General features: G+C 34.1%; 2 protein-coding genes across 3 annotated transcripts in view; both read left to right on the plus strand.

Annotated features, from left to right (window-relative positions):
- Positions 1–17,455, plus strand: part of LOC117179973 — a 90,304-nt gene that overhangs the window by 57,540 nt on the left and 15,309 nt on the right. For both annotated transcript variants that reach the window (XM_033372237.1, XM_033372238.1), the window contains exons 3-4: positions 9,743–10,791; positions 13,972–14,143. In XM_033372237.1, the coding sequence (XP_033228128.1) occupies positions 9,743–10,791; positions 13,972–14,143 (1,221 nt within the window). The remainder of the gene's footprint in view (positions 1–9,742; positions 10,792–13,971; positions 14,144–17,455) is intronic.
- Positions 5,809–7,501, plus strand: LOC117179974. The gene is made up of 2 exons (XM_033372239.1): positions 5,809–6,037; positions 6,133–7,501. Exon 2 carries the CDS (start codon positions 6,904–6,906, stop codon positions 7,321–7,323), a length of 420 nt encoding a protein of 139 aa, XP_033228130.1. The 5' UTR covers positions 5,809–6,037; positions 6,133–6,903; the 3' UTR covers positions 7,324–7,501.

Below are 17,455 nucleotides of genomic sequence, written 5' to 3' on the forward strand. Positions count from 1 at the left end.
TGATCTTCTGAAAACACCTTGCCAACGCAAGATGCACACTCGTCAGGTACTTGTACCAGAAGTGTTGCACCATGTCCGGACCTGGAGCTTTCCAATTACTTGTCTTTTTCAAGACCGCTGAAACATCTAAAGCTGTGATATTTGTCAGATGCATTTCAGGACTATTGCTTGCCCTTGCTTCCTCCAGTTTGAAATACGCTGTGTCCAAATTGCATCTGTTTATTTTTCCCCAAACAACCGACCAGTAGTTAGTCATATCTTCCAATTGAGGGACTTCGGTGTCTTCCTGGTTATTTGGCTTTACTCTCAGTTCACGATAGAACCTTTTTTCATCTGTCTGAAAGTTTCGATTTTGTTGCCTCCGTGTATTACTTTTCTTGTACCGACGCAGTCTGGCAGTAAGAACATTAAGTTTTTGTCGTTGCGAGTCTAAAATTTCATCCAATATTGCTGTTGTTAATGTTTCGATGTGCCGAGGAAGGATGATTTTGGTAACATGGTTCATCAGCTTTCTGATTCTATTTCCTTTTTTATATTGAGTTAATCCACCCAATTTGCACCTTACTTTGCTGACATCCATATCCATCCTGATCTTCCTTGGTGGATCTCCATCCCTTGCTGGGACAAAAACTGCATTTGCAGGCCTAGTTTTCTGGTCCAACGTTCTAACGGTTGCCGCAGCTGCATAGTATACAAGAGTTTGCACCTCTAACGCAGTTTGTGCTAGGTTCAAATACGTAGGTAAAACCTTGCTGTCGAGATGTGCTATTAGTGCACGCAGATCATTTGTGCTGTTTATTTTGGAGAGAGAATGCCTTGGTGTTGGTTCTACATATCTGAACTCTAGTAAAGCATGACCAAAATACCTTTCCAGGTGCTGTAGTTTTTCTTAGATTTCCCTATCCGTTCCACTTCCATTTTGATAGCAGCTATTTCAACAGCCGGAAGCAGTCTGTTTACAGATATTGAGCGTTTTTGATCTGCCAAATTCTGCTCATTTATTTTTGTGGCTAGCTCTGTGTATTTGAGTAAGAAGAGTCTATGATGTTCTCTCCTAATACTTTGCCCACATTTCACTGCCAAAAAAATAACGGCGCAAACATCTCTGTTTATACGGTATGTCCATCTTCGTCGCTTTTTTGCTTGCTAAACATTTGCTTCTGCCTCTGGTTGTATAAGGTCATCCACCTCTGGCGGATGTGGTGGTATTGGATCATCAATAGGTTGAGGAAGAACATCAATTGCTCCTGCTTGACCGTTTGACGCGGCTTTCTCTAACTGATGTTCATTGCCGTCGTCTTTCCCCGCCAAATCAACCTGTTGTTTAATCTCCATTACTCTGTCTTCTGTAACATGTCGATTAGTCCTGATGTCCTTCACCTTAGCGATAAGATCTCTTAGGGCGACTTTTTGTATATTAGGATACTTTGCAGTAAATTTTGATCTTACATTGCATCCTTTTTCCATTTTCGTTTCAAACTTTGCACTTTCGTAATAGAGACGCACCAATTCCTCTTTCATTGTGGTATCCCAGTTGATGCTGTCGCACGGTATTTCTGTCGAGGTGGTTGGTTGCAAATAGCTAGCGCTAGCCAAAGCTTCCTCAGCAAGCATATTTGATGTTCCACTGCTTACCGTTTGTCGCAGATGTTCTTGCTGGCCAGCTGTTTGATTAGTGAGATCTGCTTGACCATCTCACAGCTCACCATCACTACCGCCCCGTATGCTGTGGCCCCCAGCTGTGGCTCCAGGGGCGCCCGAAGATCCTCCGGAAGCGACAAGCGTTTCAAAATCTTTAATATAATCTCCATTTTTCATTGATGGGCTTAGGTGTTCTACTTAGTCCCCCTCCTCTTCGTTATCAGCCTATTTGGCATGGGAAACCCTATCATTAGCAATGCTACCGCCAACATTGCCGTTAAAGCCATGAGAGGAGAGCTCAAGCCCTACCTACAATAAAGGATATTAAATATTCCGAAGCTGTATCTAATTATTTAATGCCACGACTCTCTTCCTTTTCCTAATACATCCCCTCCCTTACCTCGTTTTCCAATCTAAATCTTGCTATTCTGGTCCAGTCCCTTGCCTCCAATTCTTCGAAGCTTACACCACTTCCCTTTCCTATATCTCTTTCACTAAAAAACTCCCTCCTTTCTTCTTCCGATCCTGTTAGTTCTAGCGCTATCCCTCTCCTTTCTTCTACTTCCTTCAAACCCTTTTTCGCTAACTCCGCTACCGTTTCTTCCCTTTACTTCTGTTCAAATTGCCATGCCCTCTTACCCGCTCTAATACTTAATTTATCCCTTTGCGCTTCTTCTTTCAGCATATATCCAAGTATCCAGAAGTCCACCCCTAGCGTCCACCAAATATACCCTCCTTTTAAACTCTCAATCTCTTTGCTTCCCTTCCATCACTATATCTCTATTCCATAACCTAATACCGGTCATAGCAATGTACAAATTAACCACATTCTCCTTCTCCAATCTTTCTTGAACCCTTGTTTCTGTATTCCTTATACCTATTTCATTATCCTTGCTGCTTTTTTATTCTTTCTCTCATATGAGCCCTGAGATAAATATATCAAGTAAAAGTGGGCTCAAAGGTTTTTCTTCAAAAGTTTTTCTATTTCTACTCTATCCAAGGAGTCAAACGCCGCCTTTAAGTCCACGAATATTGCTATCATTGGCTCTTTCGTCCTTTTAATTCTTTTATTTATCAGATAATTCAGAACGTTCAGAATGTTTTTAATGAAAAAGTTTCGTTTTGGGGTCCTTTTTGACATATCAAAAATGCTAGAACAGATCAGTTGCCAAATCCGTTTTTTAACAGTTCAACAGCTACTTTTGCGTGGACGGATAATTCCCATTGCATTTTAGAGCAAGATGTCCAACAGAAAAAAGAAATAAAACGAAATTCTGAACCAATTTTGTATAAAAAAAATCCGCTAACTTCTGTTGGTTCCGAGTTATGATACATTAAAAAGTCCCCATTTTTTATTTTCAGCCAAAAATCAATAAGTTTCAAAAAATACTGTGTATCTTTGCAAATAATTATTGCACGGAAAAGTGTTCCACAAGCGAGTGTAACTAGACTCAATCTCCTGTAATTACAAAAAAGAACAATATCCTACCTGTGATAGGTGATAAGTTATGACCCCTTGAATTGGGCCATTTTAGCCTGTTTTTACGGGCAAGAAAGTGAACTTATTTTTTCCAAATAAATCCTTCCAAGTTTAGTTTACGTTGATTGTGCCATAGGATGAAATAGAGCCTACAAAAATCTGCATATATCTGAAAAAAGTCTTTTAAACCTATTATTTTGGGAATTCTAAGACTTCAAAAATTTCATTTTTTTTTAAAATTTTTTACTAAAATCGAAGAAGTTGTGTTTTTGCAAACTACTTCATTTCCTGCGAATTCCACTACAAAGTTTTAAGAGAGCAAATGAAAGTAGAGCCAATTTGGCGTAAGATCGAAAAAAACAAGTGTCCTAACCCAAATAGGTCACGAGATATGACCTTGGAAAGTGCACTCTTCATGCATGGAGGCACCTGAGTGTACCGTAAAGTAGAACTACGGTCATATTTCGAAATTTTTGTCACAAATAAGTGTATATGATTCATTTATCATGTATACTACGTCTTTTGACATAAATAAATAAATAATTGTTTATAAAAAAAGCTTGCTGTCACTACATATATTTACTTTTTGGCCATTTTTTAACATTTTGCTCTAAAATGTAATGGGAATTATCCGTCCACACAAAAGTAACTTTTGGAACTGTTAAACAAAAAAACCGGGTTTGGCAACTGATCTGTTCTAGCATTTTTTATGTCAAAAAAGGACCCCAAAACGAAACGTTCTCATTAAAAACATTGTAGGTTGAATTTATTATGGAATTTCAAACTTTTTTCGACGTAATACCTGGACTACTACTCCTTTTTTCCATAACTCTGGCCACCCCTCTTCTCCATACTCTATTAAACATTTTCCATGCCGATTCCTTTTGTGCCGTCCTTCCATATTTCCATACTTCATTTGGTTTCTCATCTATACCACTTCTATTATCTACTTTATTACTTTCATTTTTGCTTGTGCACTCTAATCCTCTTTTTATTTCTTCTATGATTTTTTCCATCTCTTTTTCCACATTCACTTCTCTCATTTTTATATTTCTGAGCTTTACTCTAAACTTTACTCTAAACTCTAAACTTAACTTTAAACTCTAAACAATCGCCTCTGTTGCGCACTTGTATCGCAAATAACTATTTTCGACAGATTTGGTCTTCAGATCTGTCGGCTTCGAACAAGGTATCTGCAAATAACATGCCTGCTATCTTGGTTCTACTCTATTCGTTCGGGATGGTTCACTGGACGAAGAACGAGCTTATTTTGTATCTTCAATATCTTCGTAACCGAATTGTTCTGAGTACAGTTTACGTCGCACAGTGGGCTGGATCAGGAATGTACTATTCAAAATCACCTACAGCCTACAATTCTTAACCAATTTTCAATTTTCTTCAATAGAAATAATCACCGATAGTTGCGCAAGAGCATGTATGGAGTAGATTTTTTAATTTTTATTATTTTCTGTTTTTTACATGAACAAATAAAGAGAAGAAATGAGTCATTTTTCACTTATTATTTTTTATCTGTAAATAAATCATTCAATTAATTTCGTTCTTCATGAAAATATATGTCAAAGCATTTTATCAAAATAAATAATTAGTGGGTTTTCGAATATAATTGTTATAAAAAAATTATATTAACAATAATGTCAATATCATGAATTGTTTGCTTGAAAAGTATATTTGTAAGTTGCATTTGCTTGATTTTATCGGCAAAATGATACTTGATCATAAAACTATGTTTTCTGCTACAATTTGTTTATTTTATAAACAAATGCAAAGTTTCTCCATTTATAGACAGAAATTATTCGTTTTTTGTTACTGATCGTCCTTAAAATATAGAAGTGGTGATTTTTAATGATAAAAAATTGTCATTCAATATTATTTGTTTATTTTATAAACAAATTATATAAACAAATGAATGTTTTGGACATTTATGGTCAGAAAGCCATTTTTTTCTTTCTTGTCGCCTTCAAATTGTTTGGCCATTTATAGAAGGAAAGTATCGTTTTTTCTTTCCGATCATCTTTAAAATATATAAGTGGTGATGTTTAGTGATAAAGACTTGTCATTCGATATTATTTGTTAATTTTATAAACAAATATTATAAATAAATATTAGTTTAAAGTAGAGTGATGTTTTACGTAAATTTTGGTGAGGTTGGCTAAAATGCATTTCGTTTTAAAACTACTTTTGAATTTTTTAAGTAATTCAAAATTTACCACCAATAGCTGTTAGTTCAGACTCTGCCGCTAAGTGGATGCCGCTAGATACATTCTCACAACAATTGCCATTTTTTTATATTGTAAGTACAACAGGCCTGTAAAAGTGAATTTATTTTTTGTGATCTACCTTCAACTTATTTATTAATTAATTATCTTAATTATTTGGTAATTCTTAGTAAATATTATTCACAAAATGTACTCTTTTAAAGTCTCCAAGAGAGTAATTTTCGACTTTCTTGTCGAAAATGACATTAAAGGCACGAAAGAGTTGCTAAAATATTTGCAAGAGAAATACAGTCTTGATGATGATCGCTTGGAAATAGTTGGAAGATACCTTAGCAGACACTTTCTTACACATTTCTATCAAAAGTAGAAGCGACTTTTTGTTATTAAAAGAAAATTTGAAATGAAGTTTGAGAAGTGGCTTAATTCAGATTTCTTTGTAGACTTTTCAGAGCTGCAGAGAAGTCCTGGAAGAAGATTGAGTACGGAAAGCTTTGATGAATTTTCGGCTGCAACAAAGAGACAAAATTAATGACCGTAGAGGAAACTTATTCGGCAATCGAGATTCAAGAAGCATTTCTCCGAATATTGAGAACTACTGGAAGAACAAGAACTGCTAATGCAATTGTGTCTCTTCTAACCGATACCAGTGGTGATTCAGATAATGTTTTTTATCAATCAGGTAAAGAAGTAGAATGTTACTCGGCTGAAGAAGCTTTAGCTTTAATAGAAGATACCAAGTTATCTAAGTATCAATACAATGCCATTAAATTTCAGGCTAAAACGCGAAATGCGGATATCTATCCTTCGTATTATGAAGTTGCTAAAGCAAAAAAGAATGTTATCCATCGCAGGTGTAGGTCCATATAACAGAAACAGAAGCTGGCATCAACCTTCAGTCTCTAATCAATCACTCAATAACACGACTTTTTGAAGACCCTAATTTACAACTTCCTCCTATAGACAAAAGGATGAAAACTTGTAATTTAGATTTACTCATGAAATATGGCTGCGATAGAGCTTCAAATCAGGGAACGTATAACCAAATGTTTGCGGATGAAGATTCGTCAGATACGACAGTGTTTACTATATTGATGGTACAATTATGCTTGAAGGTAAGTGAAAGTTCAGCAGTTGTTTGCAGCAAATCCTCACCATGGGTCTCCTAGACGATGCATACCAATAGCATTAATATTCGCCAAGGAGACAAAGGAAATTACAAAAACAGAGATTCAAGAAATCAAACGCCAAATCAAAAAATTGAAGCCTACGAAGATCACTACACCGAATGGCGTCTACATAGTCTGGACTGACATAAAAATTGACTATGGTAGATGGTAAAGTCTGTCTAGCATTCTCTGATACACTTTCATTGGCAAGCTGCTACATTTGTGGGGCTAAGCCAAGCGAAATAAACCTACTTGATCGTGTGAAGCTGAAAGAAAAGATTATCACCAACTTAGAATATGGTATTTCTCCTTTACATACAAAGATGCGATCTTTTGAATATATAATACACAGAGGTTGTCGTTTAGATTTCAAAAATAGATGTGCAAGGACAGAGGAGGAAAAAAACAAAAAGGCGCTGCTCATACTCGAATATGCAAGGAGTTTAAAGAAAGGACTGGTCTGATCATAGATCAGCCAAGGCATGGAACTGGTAACTCGAATAGTGGTAACACCGCCAGAAGATTTTTCGCAGATCCTGACCGAGCTGCTGAAATAACAGGAGTGAATAAAGAATTGATTGTTGGGTTTTCTCAAATTTGGCAAATGTTGACAAGTAGTAGCACGAAAGTTCCTCCCATGTTTTTTAACAAGTTCGCATTTGAAACTGCACAATTGTACGTCAGTCTTTACCCGTGGTATTTTATGCCTCCATCAGTACAAAAAATGTTGCTACATGGAGCAACAGTTATGCAACATTTTTTACTTTTAATCGGACAGTATTCAGAAGAAGCTACGTAATAAAGATTTCAAGCGGTTCAGATAATTCAATACACGACAGTGCTCTCAAGTTTCGACTAATGATGATTTAATGCACAAGCTTCTTGTATCATCTGATCTACTAATTGCCTCTTTAAGGCAGAAAAGGGGCAAGAATGAAGTTGATATGGATCCTGGAATTCTTGAAATGATGGACAAATACAACTTGGAAGCTAATTCTTCTGAATCGTCACAAAACATCATTACTGATATAGTTTGAAAGCGATAAGAGAGAAAAACGATGAATTTCTGCACATAAATGTCCAAACAATGCATTTTTTTTCTATCATTTGTTTATAAAATTAACAAATAATATGGAATCACAAGTCTTTATCACTAAACATCACCACTCACATATTTTAAAGATGATCGGGAAGAAAAATGAATAATTTCTGTCAATAAATGGACAAACTTTGCGCTTTTTTAAATAAAATTTGTTTATAAAATACACAAATAATGTATGACATGTCTGTATCACTAATAATTACCACTATTACTAATTACCAAGGAAACAATTTATGATGTTGACATTATTAATATACTTTGTTTATAACAATTATATTCGAAGACCCACTAATGATTTATTTTTCCAAGATGCTTTGACATGTATTTTCATAAAGAACGAAGTTAATTGAATCATTTATTTACAGATAAAAAATAATAAGTGAAAAATGACTCATTTTGTCTCTTTGTTTGTTTATGTAAAAAACAGAAAATAATAAAAATTCAAAAATCTAATCCATACATGCTCTTGCGCAACTATCGCTGATTATTTGAATAGTACATTCCTGATCCAGCCCACTGTGCGTCGGTGGAAATGGTAGGGATTCTCTCCTAAAAATGGCCAGGAAATACGAGATGATTGGCAAAGGAGTGTTCTTTTGCAAAGCCGCGGATCGTGCGGCTGATTCCCCTTGATTGAATTTTAAAGTCAGCAGTGAGAAAAGTGCATTACTCCATCAAGATGCATCACTTCTAAAAGTCGACATAAAGAAAGCAGAGTTCAAAAAATTCGGTCAACAGCTTCTCGAATACAAATCATCAGAACTCAGTTCAGGTACAAAAGGGTTTCATTTTCGCATACCAAGGTGGCGTAAATTACACCTTATTAAACCATTCTTGGTTCCGGCGGATTCTTAAAGGAATCTGCCGTGCTCTGTGGCGATTCATCCCATGGTCGTGAGACGTGATCATGGGTGCTATTTACAACGCGCGCGTGTGTGTGTTTGTGTGTGTGAATGTATGCATGGTAGCTTCAAAATACTTTAAGAATTTTCGAGTTACACATGGGTGTAACTCGTATGGGTGTTGGATGGGACAAGCATGCTAAAGCGAGGACGACTTGCTTACCTTGTCGGGAAACCTGAGCTCGTGGATATGAGTGCTATTAGACACCTTGGTGCTGGAGAGACCTACTTATACCTAGACGTGCCTGAGAGCCACATTCAGGATGTAACTGCAGTGAAGGAGGCTCTCCAAAGCAGATTTAGGCGTCTCTTTTGACAGATTTCGTCTTTGAATACGTCGGCGTTGAACACGATAACCTGTGACTAACATGATTTTCTGTCGATTCTGCTTTATTCATTTGGAGTGAGTTCATGGACCAAGAACCAGTTCTCGGTGAACAAAATTACCAAGCGTGAGTATGCATACGCATGTATATACAGAAAGACTTGCATATCAACTCATCCGTTCTGCGTTTATACATCCCAGTATTTCACGAATGTCTTTAGAGCATCTCATTATGGCTTCTAGATTCTCCCGCCAGGGCCTATAGAGCTCCTATGAGAGCCTTCTGAACTGGAATTTAAAAAATACACTCATTATTAGGATACCTAACCTTATTTAATCAAAAAATACCTCAACCTGAATCCGCCCAAATTAAATTTTTTTTTGAGATATCGTTGTGAAACGTTAAGGGACTTAAACTGACTTGTAAAGTTCCCAAACCACCTCAGCCGAGACTGGAAGGCCACTCTGGCATGTTTTCTCGATGACACAAGGTAATGGTGCGCAGGTTTTAAGATCAAAAAACGGCAATTATTATTATATACTGTGCTTTTTTATTTTATAGTTTATTTACTGCAATTCTATTTTATACTTTATTTCATATTATTTTTCCCAAAAGAAAAAAATTTCGCAGTAAGGTTTAAAAAAATCAAAAATTTTTATTACTGCTGGGAACCTTAGTGAAGCAGTTGAAAATTCTAGGGTAAAAATAGGGTAGTTAGCGATTTTCAGCCAGTTTACTATATCTGTGACATCAGAATGATTTTATTAGACTAATGGTCATCGAAAAAGATTCAAATACTTAGGCTTAACGTAAAATGCACACATTTTTATTTGAATATTTGACATTTTTATCCGAATTGACGTACAATTTGAGTGTTATAATTTGCAGAAAACAGATGATGAAGATTCAGGAAATGATGAGCCGACTGATTTATGTTATAACATTGAACGAAGATCTAGTCAGCAGCAACACAATGTACCACAAATCTCCAGCAATTCCTTACGAAACCTGCAATTTATGCTTGATCAGTCCTCCCCGCAAAGATCTTTTCTGGAACTTCAGAAACTTGTTATTCAGAAAAATAATCATTCTTTTCAAGAAGACTCTAGTACTGCTTTTTCTATTCAGGACGTCACTTCCATGCGAAGTTATCTTAACAATTATGCTACAAATGCGAGTTCACAAAATATTTTTAAACATTCGGAAAGAATTGTTAAAAAAACCCCAGCTCGCCCTCATGATCAAAATTTCCAAAACGACAGACTTTTCGAAGAAGACATTCGAGGTACTGAGAATTTATTTTCCTCGATAGAAGTGAAAGATTTTGAAAATGATGTGCACTGGCCATGGAACTTCCATATTTCTCCCGAGATGGGAGAATTGTCAAGGCCGAGAAGTTTATCAGAAAGATTAGAAATGTTAACGAATCACAAGCATATGGAACACGAACCTATTAACGAACCTGGACTCGTCGAAAGATTGCCACCTGAAGTCTTACTCACAGTATTTTATTACTTAGATGATTTGAGTTTGTGGTCTGCAGTAAATGTATGTCGTAGATGGTATGGTTTATTATCTACACATGTTACATCTCAGCATTGGCAACAAAATGTAAGATTACGTTGGCCGTTGTATAAATCGGTAAGTTACGTTCCTGACTGGTATAAGATATACGATCAACTTGCTTCGTCATCACCCTGTCGAACCTGTTTGGTTCAAACATCCCTACAAACAAAGCTTCCTAGAATGGAGGAAAATTCTTGGCGACGGAACAGACTAAGAAGCGAATTAAAAGGATTAAGAATTGACCCTCCAGAGGGTATTGAAGCTGTACCTCTGGACCAGATGTGCTATCACTGGCAAGCTACTATAACTGGTCCAGCAGGAAGTCCATATGAAGGGGGATTGTTCTTCTTATATCTGCAAGTTCCGTATAGGTATTTATTATGTTTATTTATCACTGCCGGCTCACTGTGAGACTAATAACGTATTCGGTTATCCTGCACTGGTGCACTTTGATCTGCACCGAAGCAGGTCGGAGTGAGAAAGAAGAAGTAAGAAGGAGCGAACGGAGTGCTCTTGGAGTACACCAGTGCAGGATAAACGAATGCGCTACAAGTGTTGTGCGTAACAACTACCACCGACAAGGGGATCTTTAGGTACACTTTTTGTGTTTAAATTGATACTCTCCTTAATGAAAAGTACATACTAGTGGTTTTCTGAGAAAAATCAAGAAGACGCAATTTTGGCATATTTAAAAAAACAAAACTATTTTAAAAATCGCGAATTGATGATCATCGAGCCTATGTAAAAGTATTTCGAAGCGTCGCACAGTGGGATGAAATGAAAAAACGAGGTTGAAAATAACTTGTAAGTCACAATTCTTCAGCCATTTTCAATTTTTTTGTTTGAAAAAATTGAGCATTAAATTCTGAAGAAATATGTCGAGGCCGATTTTCGAATTGTTGTTTGTTAACATTTTTATATAGCTGCCAATGGCGAAAAAAATGTTGATTAAATTTTTTTTTTTTATTCTCTGTGAAAATTTGTCTCAGTGGCATCAGGCCACAGGTTTGACGAAAAAGGGTTGGTGGAAGAAAACAAAGTTGTTGTTGTTTCAAGTTATTTGTTATAACAAATATTTCTAACAAATAGCCAATATGATGGATTATGTTTTTGTGAAGTATATTTAGGCAACAAAATTGCTCGTTTAGAGCAATGAGGTGAAATGTGATCATGAAAATGTGGTATCCGATATAATTTGTTAAATTTATTAACAATTATTATAAACAAATGCATGATTTGAACAGGTTTAGGCAGAAACGAACCGAATTTTCTCGCGTTTGTCTTCGAATCTCAATGCCTGTGATGCACATTGATGCATTTTGATCATCTGATATAATTTGTTAAATCTAACAATAATTACACAGGCCTGCAAATAATGGGGTCATGCCAGTTGTTGGAAAGTGGAGGGTCATTTCCGAAGTAATTTTTTACGTAGGATCCAAATCCGGGATCAGAATTGGCCTATCACGTCAGGATTTTAAGATATTTGAGGTTATGTACCCAAAAAAATCGCGTTTTCGGCTACTTTTGAGGTTATGTACAGAAGACACATAATTTTTTGGGATTTCAACAACCCCGAATACACCCAAAAAGAAATTCTCAATAGAAAACACCCAGTAGAAAATGTCTGCCTCAAAGTATTTAAAGCAAATACTCAAGACATAATGGGACATATCTCGTAATTTCAAATTGGCGTAACTTGGTAGAGAAAAATGGTAATTGAACTCTGCGACCCACAAATTAAAGAGAAAGAGCAGTACTATATAATACAACTAAAGAAAAAATCCCAAAAAATGTGTTGCCTTCTGTACATAATCTCAAAAGTAGCCAAACCGCCATTTTTTGGGTACATAACCTCAAATATCCTAAAATTCTGACGTGATGGGCCAATTCTGACGCCGGATTCGAATTCTACAGAAAAAATTACTTTGGAAGTGATTCTTAACTTTCCAACAACAAAACCATGTTGGCCTGTTTGATTATAAACAAATGCATGATTTGAACAGTTTTAAGCAGAAACGAACCGAATTTCCTTCCGAATATCATCGAATCTCATTGCCTGTGGTGCACATTGATGCATTTTTGTCATCTGATATAATTTGTTAAATTTATCAACAATTATTATAAAGAAATGCATGATTTGATCAGTTTTAGGCAGAAACGAACCGAATTTTCTACTGATTGTCTTCGAATATCATTGCCTGTGATGCACATTGATGCATTTTTGTCATCTGTTTGTTTCTGCCTAAAACTGTTCAAATCATGCATTTGTTTATAATAATTGTTGATTAATTTGACAAATGATATCAGATGATCAAAATACATGAATGTGCATTACAGACATTGAGATTCGAAGACAATCGGAAAAAAATTCGGTTCGTTTCTGCCTAAAACAGTTCACATAATTCATTTGTTTATAATAATTGTTAATAAATTTAATAAATTATATCAGATAACACATTTTTATTATCATATTTCACCTTATTGCACTAAACGAGCGATTTTGATGCATAAATATACTTCACAAAAACATCATCCATCATACTGGCTATTTGTTGCAAATATTTGTGTATAACAAAAGGCTTGACATATCAACACATTTTTTTCCTTCACACTGACCGCTGTATAAAAATGGAAGCAAGCAAAAATTCGAAAATCAGTCTTATCAGATTTCTTGATAATTTAATGCTGAATTCGAAAAAAAATTGAAAATCGATGAAGAATTGTGATCTATAGGATATTTTAAACATCGTTTTCTTATATAGCCTCACTGTGCGTCGGTAGCTACCTGCTAGAGGGCTCGACTGATAGATGCAAGGTTATGCGTTCGATTCTCGCTATCCGTACCTTATTTTTAATTTTTTTTTTTTGAAAATGCTTCTTTACTTCATTCTTTAATAGCATTTAATAAAATTGTACCATTTATTGATTATTATTCCTTATTTTCAATAAAATATTTGTTTATTGTATTTTTATTATAATTCGTTTGGAAAATTGTGCATTTTATTAACATTATTTATTCTTCAATAGTTTTTAGTATTTATGTTTTCAAATTAAAGTAGGAATAAATACAATAAATACAAAATTAAAATGTTTTCTGTAAACTACAAAAAACACGTATATAATAACCAATTATCTTTAATACATGAAAATAAATTTTTAAGACACTTCTGATTCTTGTTAGTAAATATTTATGAAATGAGTCACTGCAGCCACTGGTAATTCGTATTTATTATTAAAATTTTCAGTTGAAACACCTTGTTCCTACTTTATTTAAAAAATATAAAGACTAGAAACTATTGAAGTATAAAGAATTTGAATGAAATGCACAATTGTGCCAAAGAGTGATAATAAAAATACGATAAATAGAGTTTTTGTTAAAAATACGAAAAAAATAGTTATTAAATGGCAGAATTATATTAAATGTAATAAAAAATGAAATAAACAAGCATTTTGATCAATAAAAAAGATTTTTAAAAAAAAGTACGCAATACTGTTGTATTAAAAACGTTTCCGCGAAAATTTTATTCATGAACAAATTTTTATTCTAGTTACCCAATGCGACCACCAGCTGTGAGATTCCTTACAAGAATACTACATCCTAATGTTTCGAGGCATGGTGATGTCGGAATTGACTCTATACACCACAATTGGTCTTTAGCGCTAACAATATCTAAGGTGCTCATAAGCGTACAGAGTTTATTAACGGACCCATACTGTCAGGTAAGTCTGAAACATTTTTTCTGTATGCGCCTTCCAGTATAGTTATTCCATTCAAGTTTATTAAGTCCATCGGTCCGGGATTATGCACAAAGCTACAATGTTATACAAGTAACATTTATACATATACATAGGTGTTTTAGGCTTAAAAATAGTTGCGCATATGTATATTGCATATTAGTTACATGTGTTGTCTAAATTTAAACAATGGCAGAGGGGGCGGAAGTTACGTAACTACAAAGATCAATTTTTAATCAAAGTGGTTAAAAACAATTTATTGAGCTATTAGAATAATGTAACGAAATGCACAGGTGATAAAAGAGAACAATGACATAAAATCCGAATTTATCAATTACTCTAAATATAAACACAGGAATCTAGAAAACAATAAATCACTACATAAATATAAGAAATACACGTCAACAGAATATAATCAATGCTAACTGCATTTTTTTAAATAACAAAACTAGAGAAATTGATATTAAGAGGTCGCAAAGAAAATACAAAATTAACAATCAAATAGGTCTTATCTTAACAGATATTTATAGGAGATTCGTCATCTGACACGATAAAATATACATAACAAAAGAGATACGGCTTATTACAAACATCTGCGTAATAAAGCAACAAATGAAAGGGGTTTCTCTTAACAGACAGATAAATAGGAGCAAAAAGGGCAAAGCTCGCAATACGTCATGACAAAAAATACATCTAATAACAAAACTAATATGCCAACTATTATATACTGGTATGCAATAACGCAACACCCAAAAGGGGGTTCGCAATACGGGATTGTAAATGATATTTTTTAGTATTTTAGACCTCATATTAGTATCGATGTTTTTCAGTTTTCGACCATTGGTCTTGCAATTTTAAAGGTTTGTAAATAAAGTATTCGTTATTTGAAATTTGCAACGTCAATCCATTTCGCCATGAATCATGGCCTCTTCAGGAAAATAACAAATATGGAAGCAAAAGCAATATATAATTGTTATTATTCCTAATTATAAATTACTAACAAGGAAAATCTTTTTTTACATTAACATATTTTGGCGCCTTAGCTGAATGGCATAATAAATAATAGCTATAAGGACGAGACTCATTTAGAATTGTATATTGTCTCGAGGAATATAATTTTATTGCGCCCAAAGCCGCCCAGTCTAAATCTTTACTCTTTCTTCGCTTCAACCGTAATTCAAGTTAAGTTATTTATTACCTAATATCATACACTTTTGGCCAACTAACACAGAAACTAAAATTTATCCCAAACATCATGTAGCTTTGAGAAGGGCAGGATTTCTACGCCCCATCCCTGCCTTTGAATTTCCCTATCCAATCAACTTTTCCTAATTTTCCCACTTCGAAAACTTTTACTAATTAATAAACTGTTAGGATCATGTCAGAGATTTTCAGACGATTACCAACATAAAGGTTTTGAGAGCGCTTTGATAACAGCCAAAGAATTGGCCGAAGATTTTGGAGTAGAACCGTTTTTCGAAAAAAGAGACGTGCGCGAAGTAAAAAGAAATAGTTGGATTATGAAACACCAGATGAATCAATAGAAGAGCCAGAACGATCAATTAGAGAACGATTTGAGCAATTAGAAAATCGTAATAAGATTTGGCCATTTTTGTACAATTTACAAGAGATGCCTGAAGATAATTGTTTACGATTACTTTTCTCTCAATTATAAGAAAAACTAACTCAGAATAATGAAAGTGATGTTAATGGAAAAGAACTCTGCACTGAGTTAGTGCATTTAAAATATATGTTACCGGATACTGCGAAAACATCTATTGATGGTTTAAATTTTATAATTGAGAATGATTTAGGTGCAATTTTCCCAAACGTATGTGAATAGCGCTAAGAATTTTGTTGACAACCCCGGTTTCAGTTACAACCACAGAACGATGCTTTTCCGAGCAAAAATTAATCAAAACGTATTTAAAATCCATTCTGACAGATGACAGGCTGAGTTTTTGCGCAATCTTGTCTTTTGAAAAAATCTGTTAAAATTATTAGATTTTTCTGATCTTATTAAAGATTTTGCGAATCGAATTCCGTATTTCTATTATGTACATATATTCTGTAAATATGTATGTAAATAAAATATAAAGCTGTATTTTGAAAACTTATTATAAAAGTGCATTTATTCAATATATAAAAAAATTATTCATAACAATTTATTTATTTTCTTTACTAGAGAGGTGGGGCGGGGGGCGCTATTTTGCTTGTTGCACAGGGCGCCCAAGTATCTGAGGCCAGCCCTGCGCGAGTGACGTAGGTAGTAGTTAAAAAAATGTTATTACACATATTTGTTATCGGAAGTTTTTCGTAGGTTATATTTTCACAATATGTATAAAGGTAAACAAATATATATTTAAAATGCGTGTATGGTTCATTTTAGATCACAATATTTTTTATATACTTATAGAAAATTTATACCAAGACATTGAATTTTCTTTTTTAGAAGATGTTAAAATAACAAAAAATTGTTCTGCGATTCTAGTCTTAAAAGGACGTTTTGTTTGCCCGCTATAGATCATACGACAGTCCTTACAATAAATTATATACGTAAAATGAGTTTTTTTCAGGTTTTGGTATTTGGTGTTTAATAAGTGGTAAAAGGATATCAGAAAGTTTATTTTTAGTTTTGAAGACAGGAGAAATGTTTAGTTTTTTACATATTCTTACTATTGGCAGATAAAGATCTTTTTATATGGTAAAATTATAGTGTTTTTGTAATCACCAATAAGAAAAAGCTTAAAAATTAGAAAATGTTATCAAGTAACACGCCAAACCACTTTCAGCATCACTCTTTCCAAGAAAATTCTTTGAAATCATAGTCTTTTTAAGTAAGCAAATGTGTGTGTGTGTGAACACAACAGCTTATGAGTATAAATCATAAACATTTTCTGTTCCAATTGCAAGTACTTGAAGTTGTAACAAAAAAGTTGGAAAAATTGCAATATTATTTTTAGTAACAAAAATATTTTTGTAAAATATATGAAACATATAACCATGAAGTTTCTATGTAATTTCCTCAAAATATATATTTATTTAACTTTCATTCTGATTTGCCTACAGATATTTTAAAATTTTTACAACTTTTTTATTACAACTGGAAGTTCTTGCGATTCGAAAAGGAATTTTTACAATTTATACTTGTAAGTTATTGTGATACAATGAAAAAATAGCTTCAAAATGAGCCCAAGAATATTGAAAAATGTTAATTATTTCGGAAATTATTGAAAATTTATGACAACATTGAAATTTACACTATTTTGTAATATCTACTTAAAAGCTCAAATTTTT

This window comes from Belonocnema kinseyi, chromosome 9 (genome assembly GCF_010883055.1).
Source record: "Belonocnema kinseyi isolate 2016_QV_RU_SX_M_011 chromosome 9, B_treatae_v1, whole genome shotgun sequence".
Classification (NCBI taxonomy): Eukaryota; Metazoa; Arthropoda; class Insecta; order Hymenoptera; family Cynipidae; genus Belonocnema; species Belonocnema kinseyi.

Bases quoted from the DNA above. Each gene is read 5' to 3' on its own strand.
- LOC117179974 (XM_033372239.1), top strand. From the start codon at position 6,904: ATGTGCAAGGACAGAGGAGGAAAAAAACAAAAAGGCGCTGCTCATACT.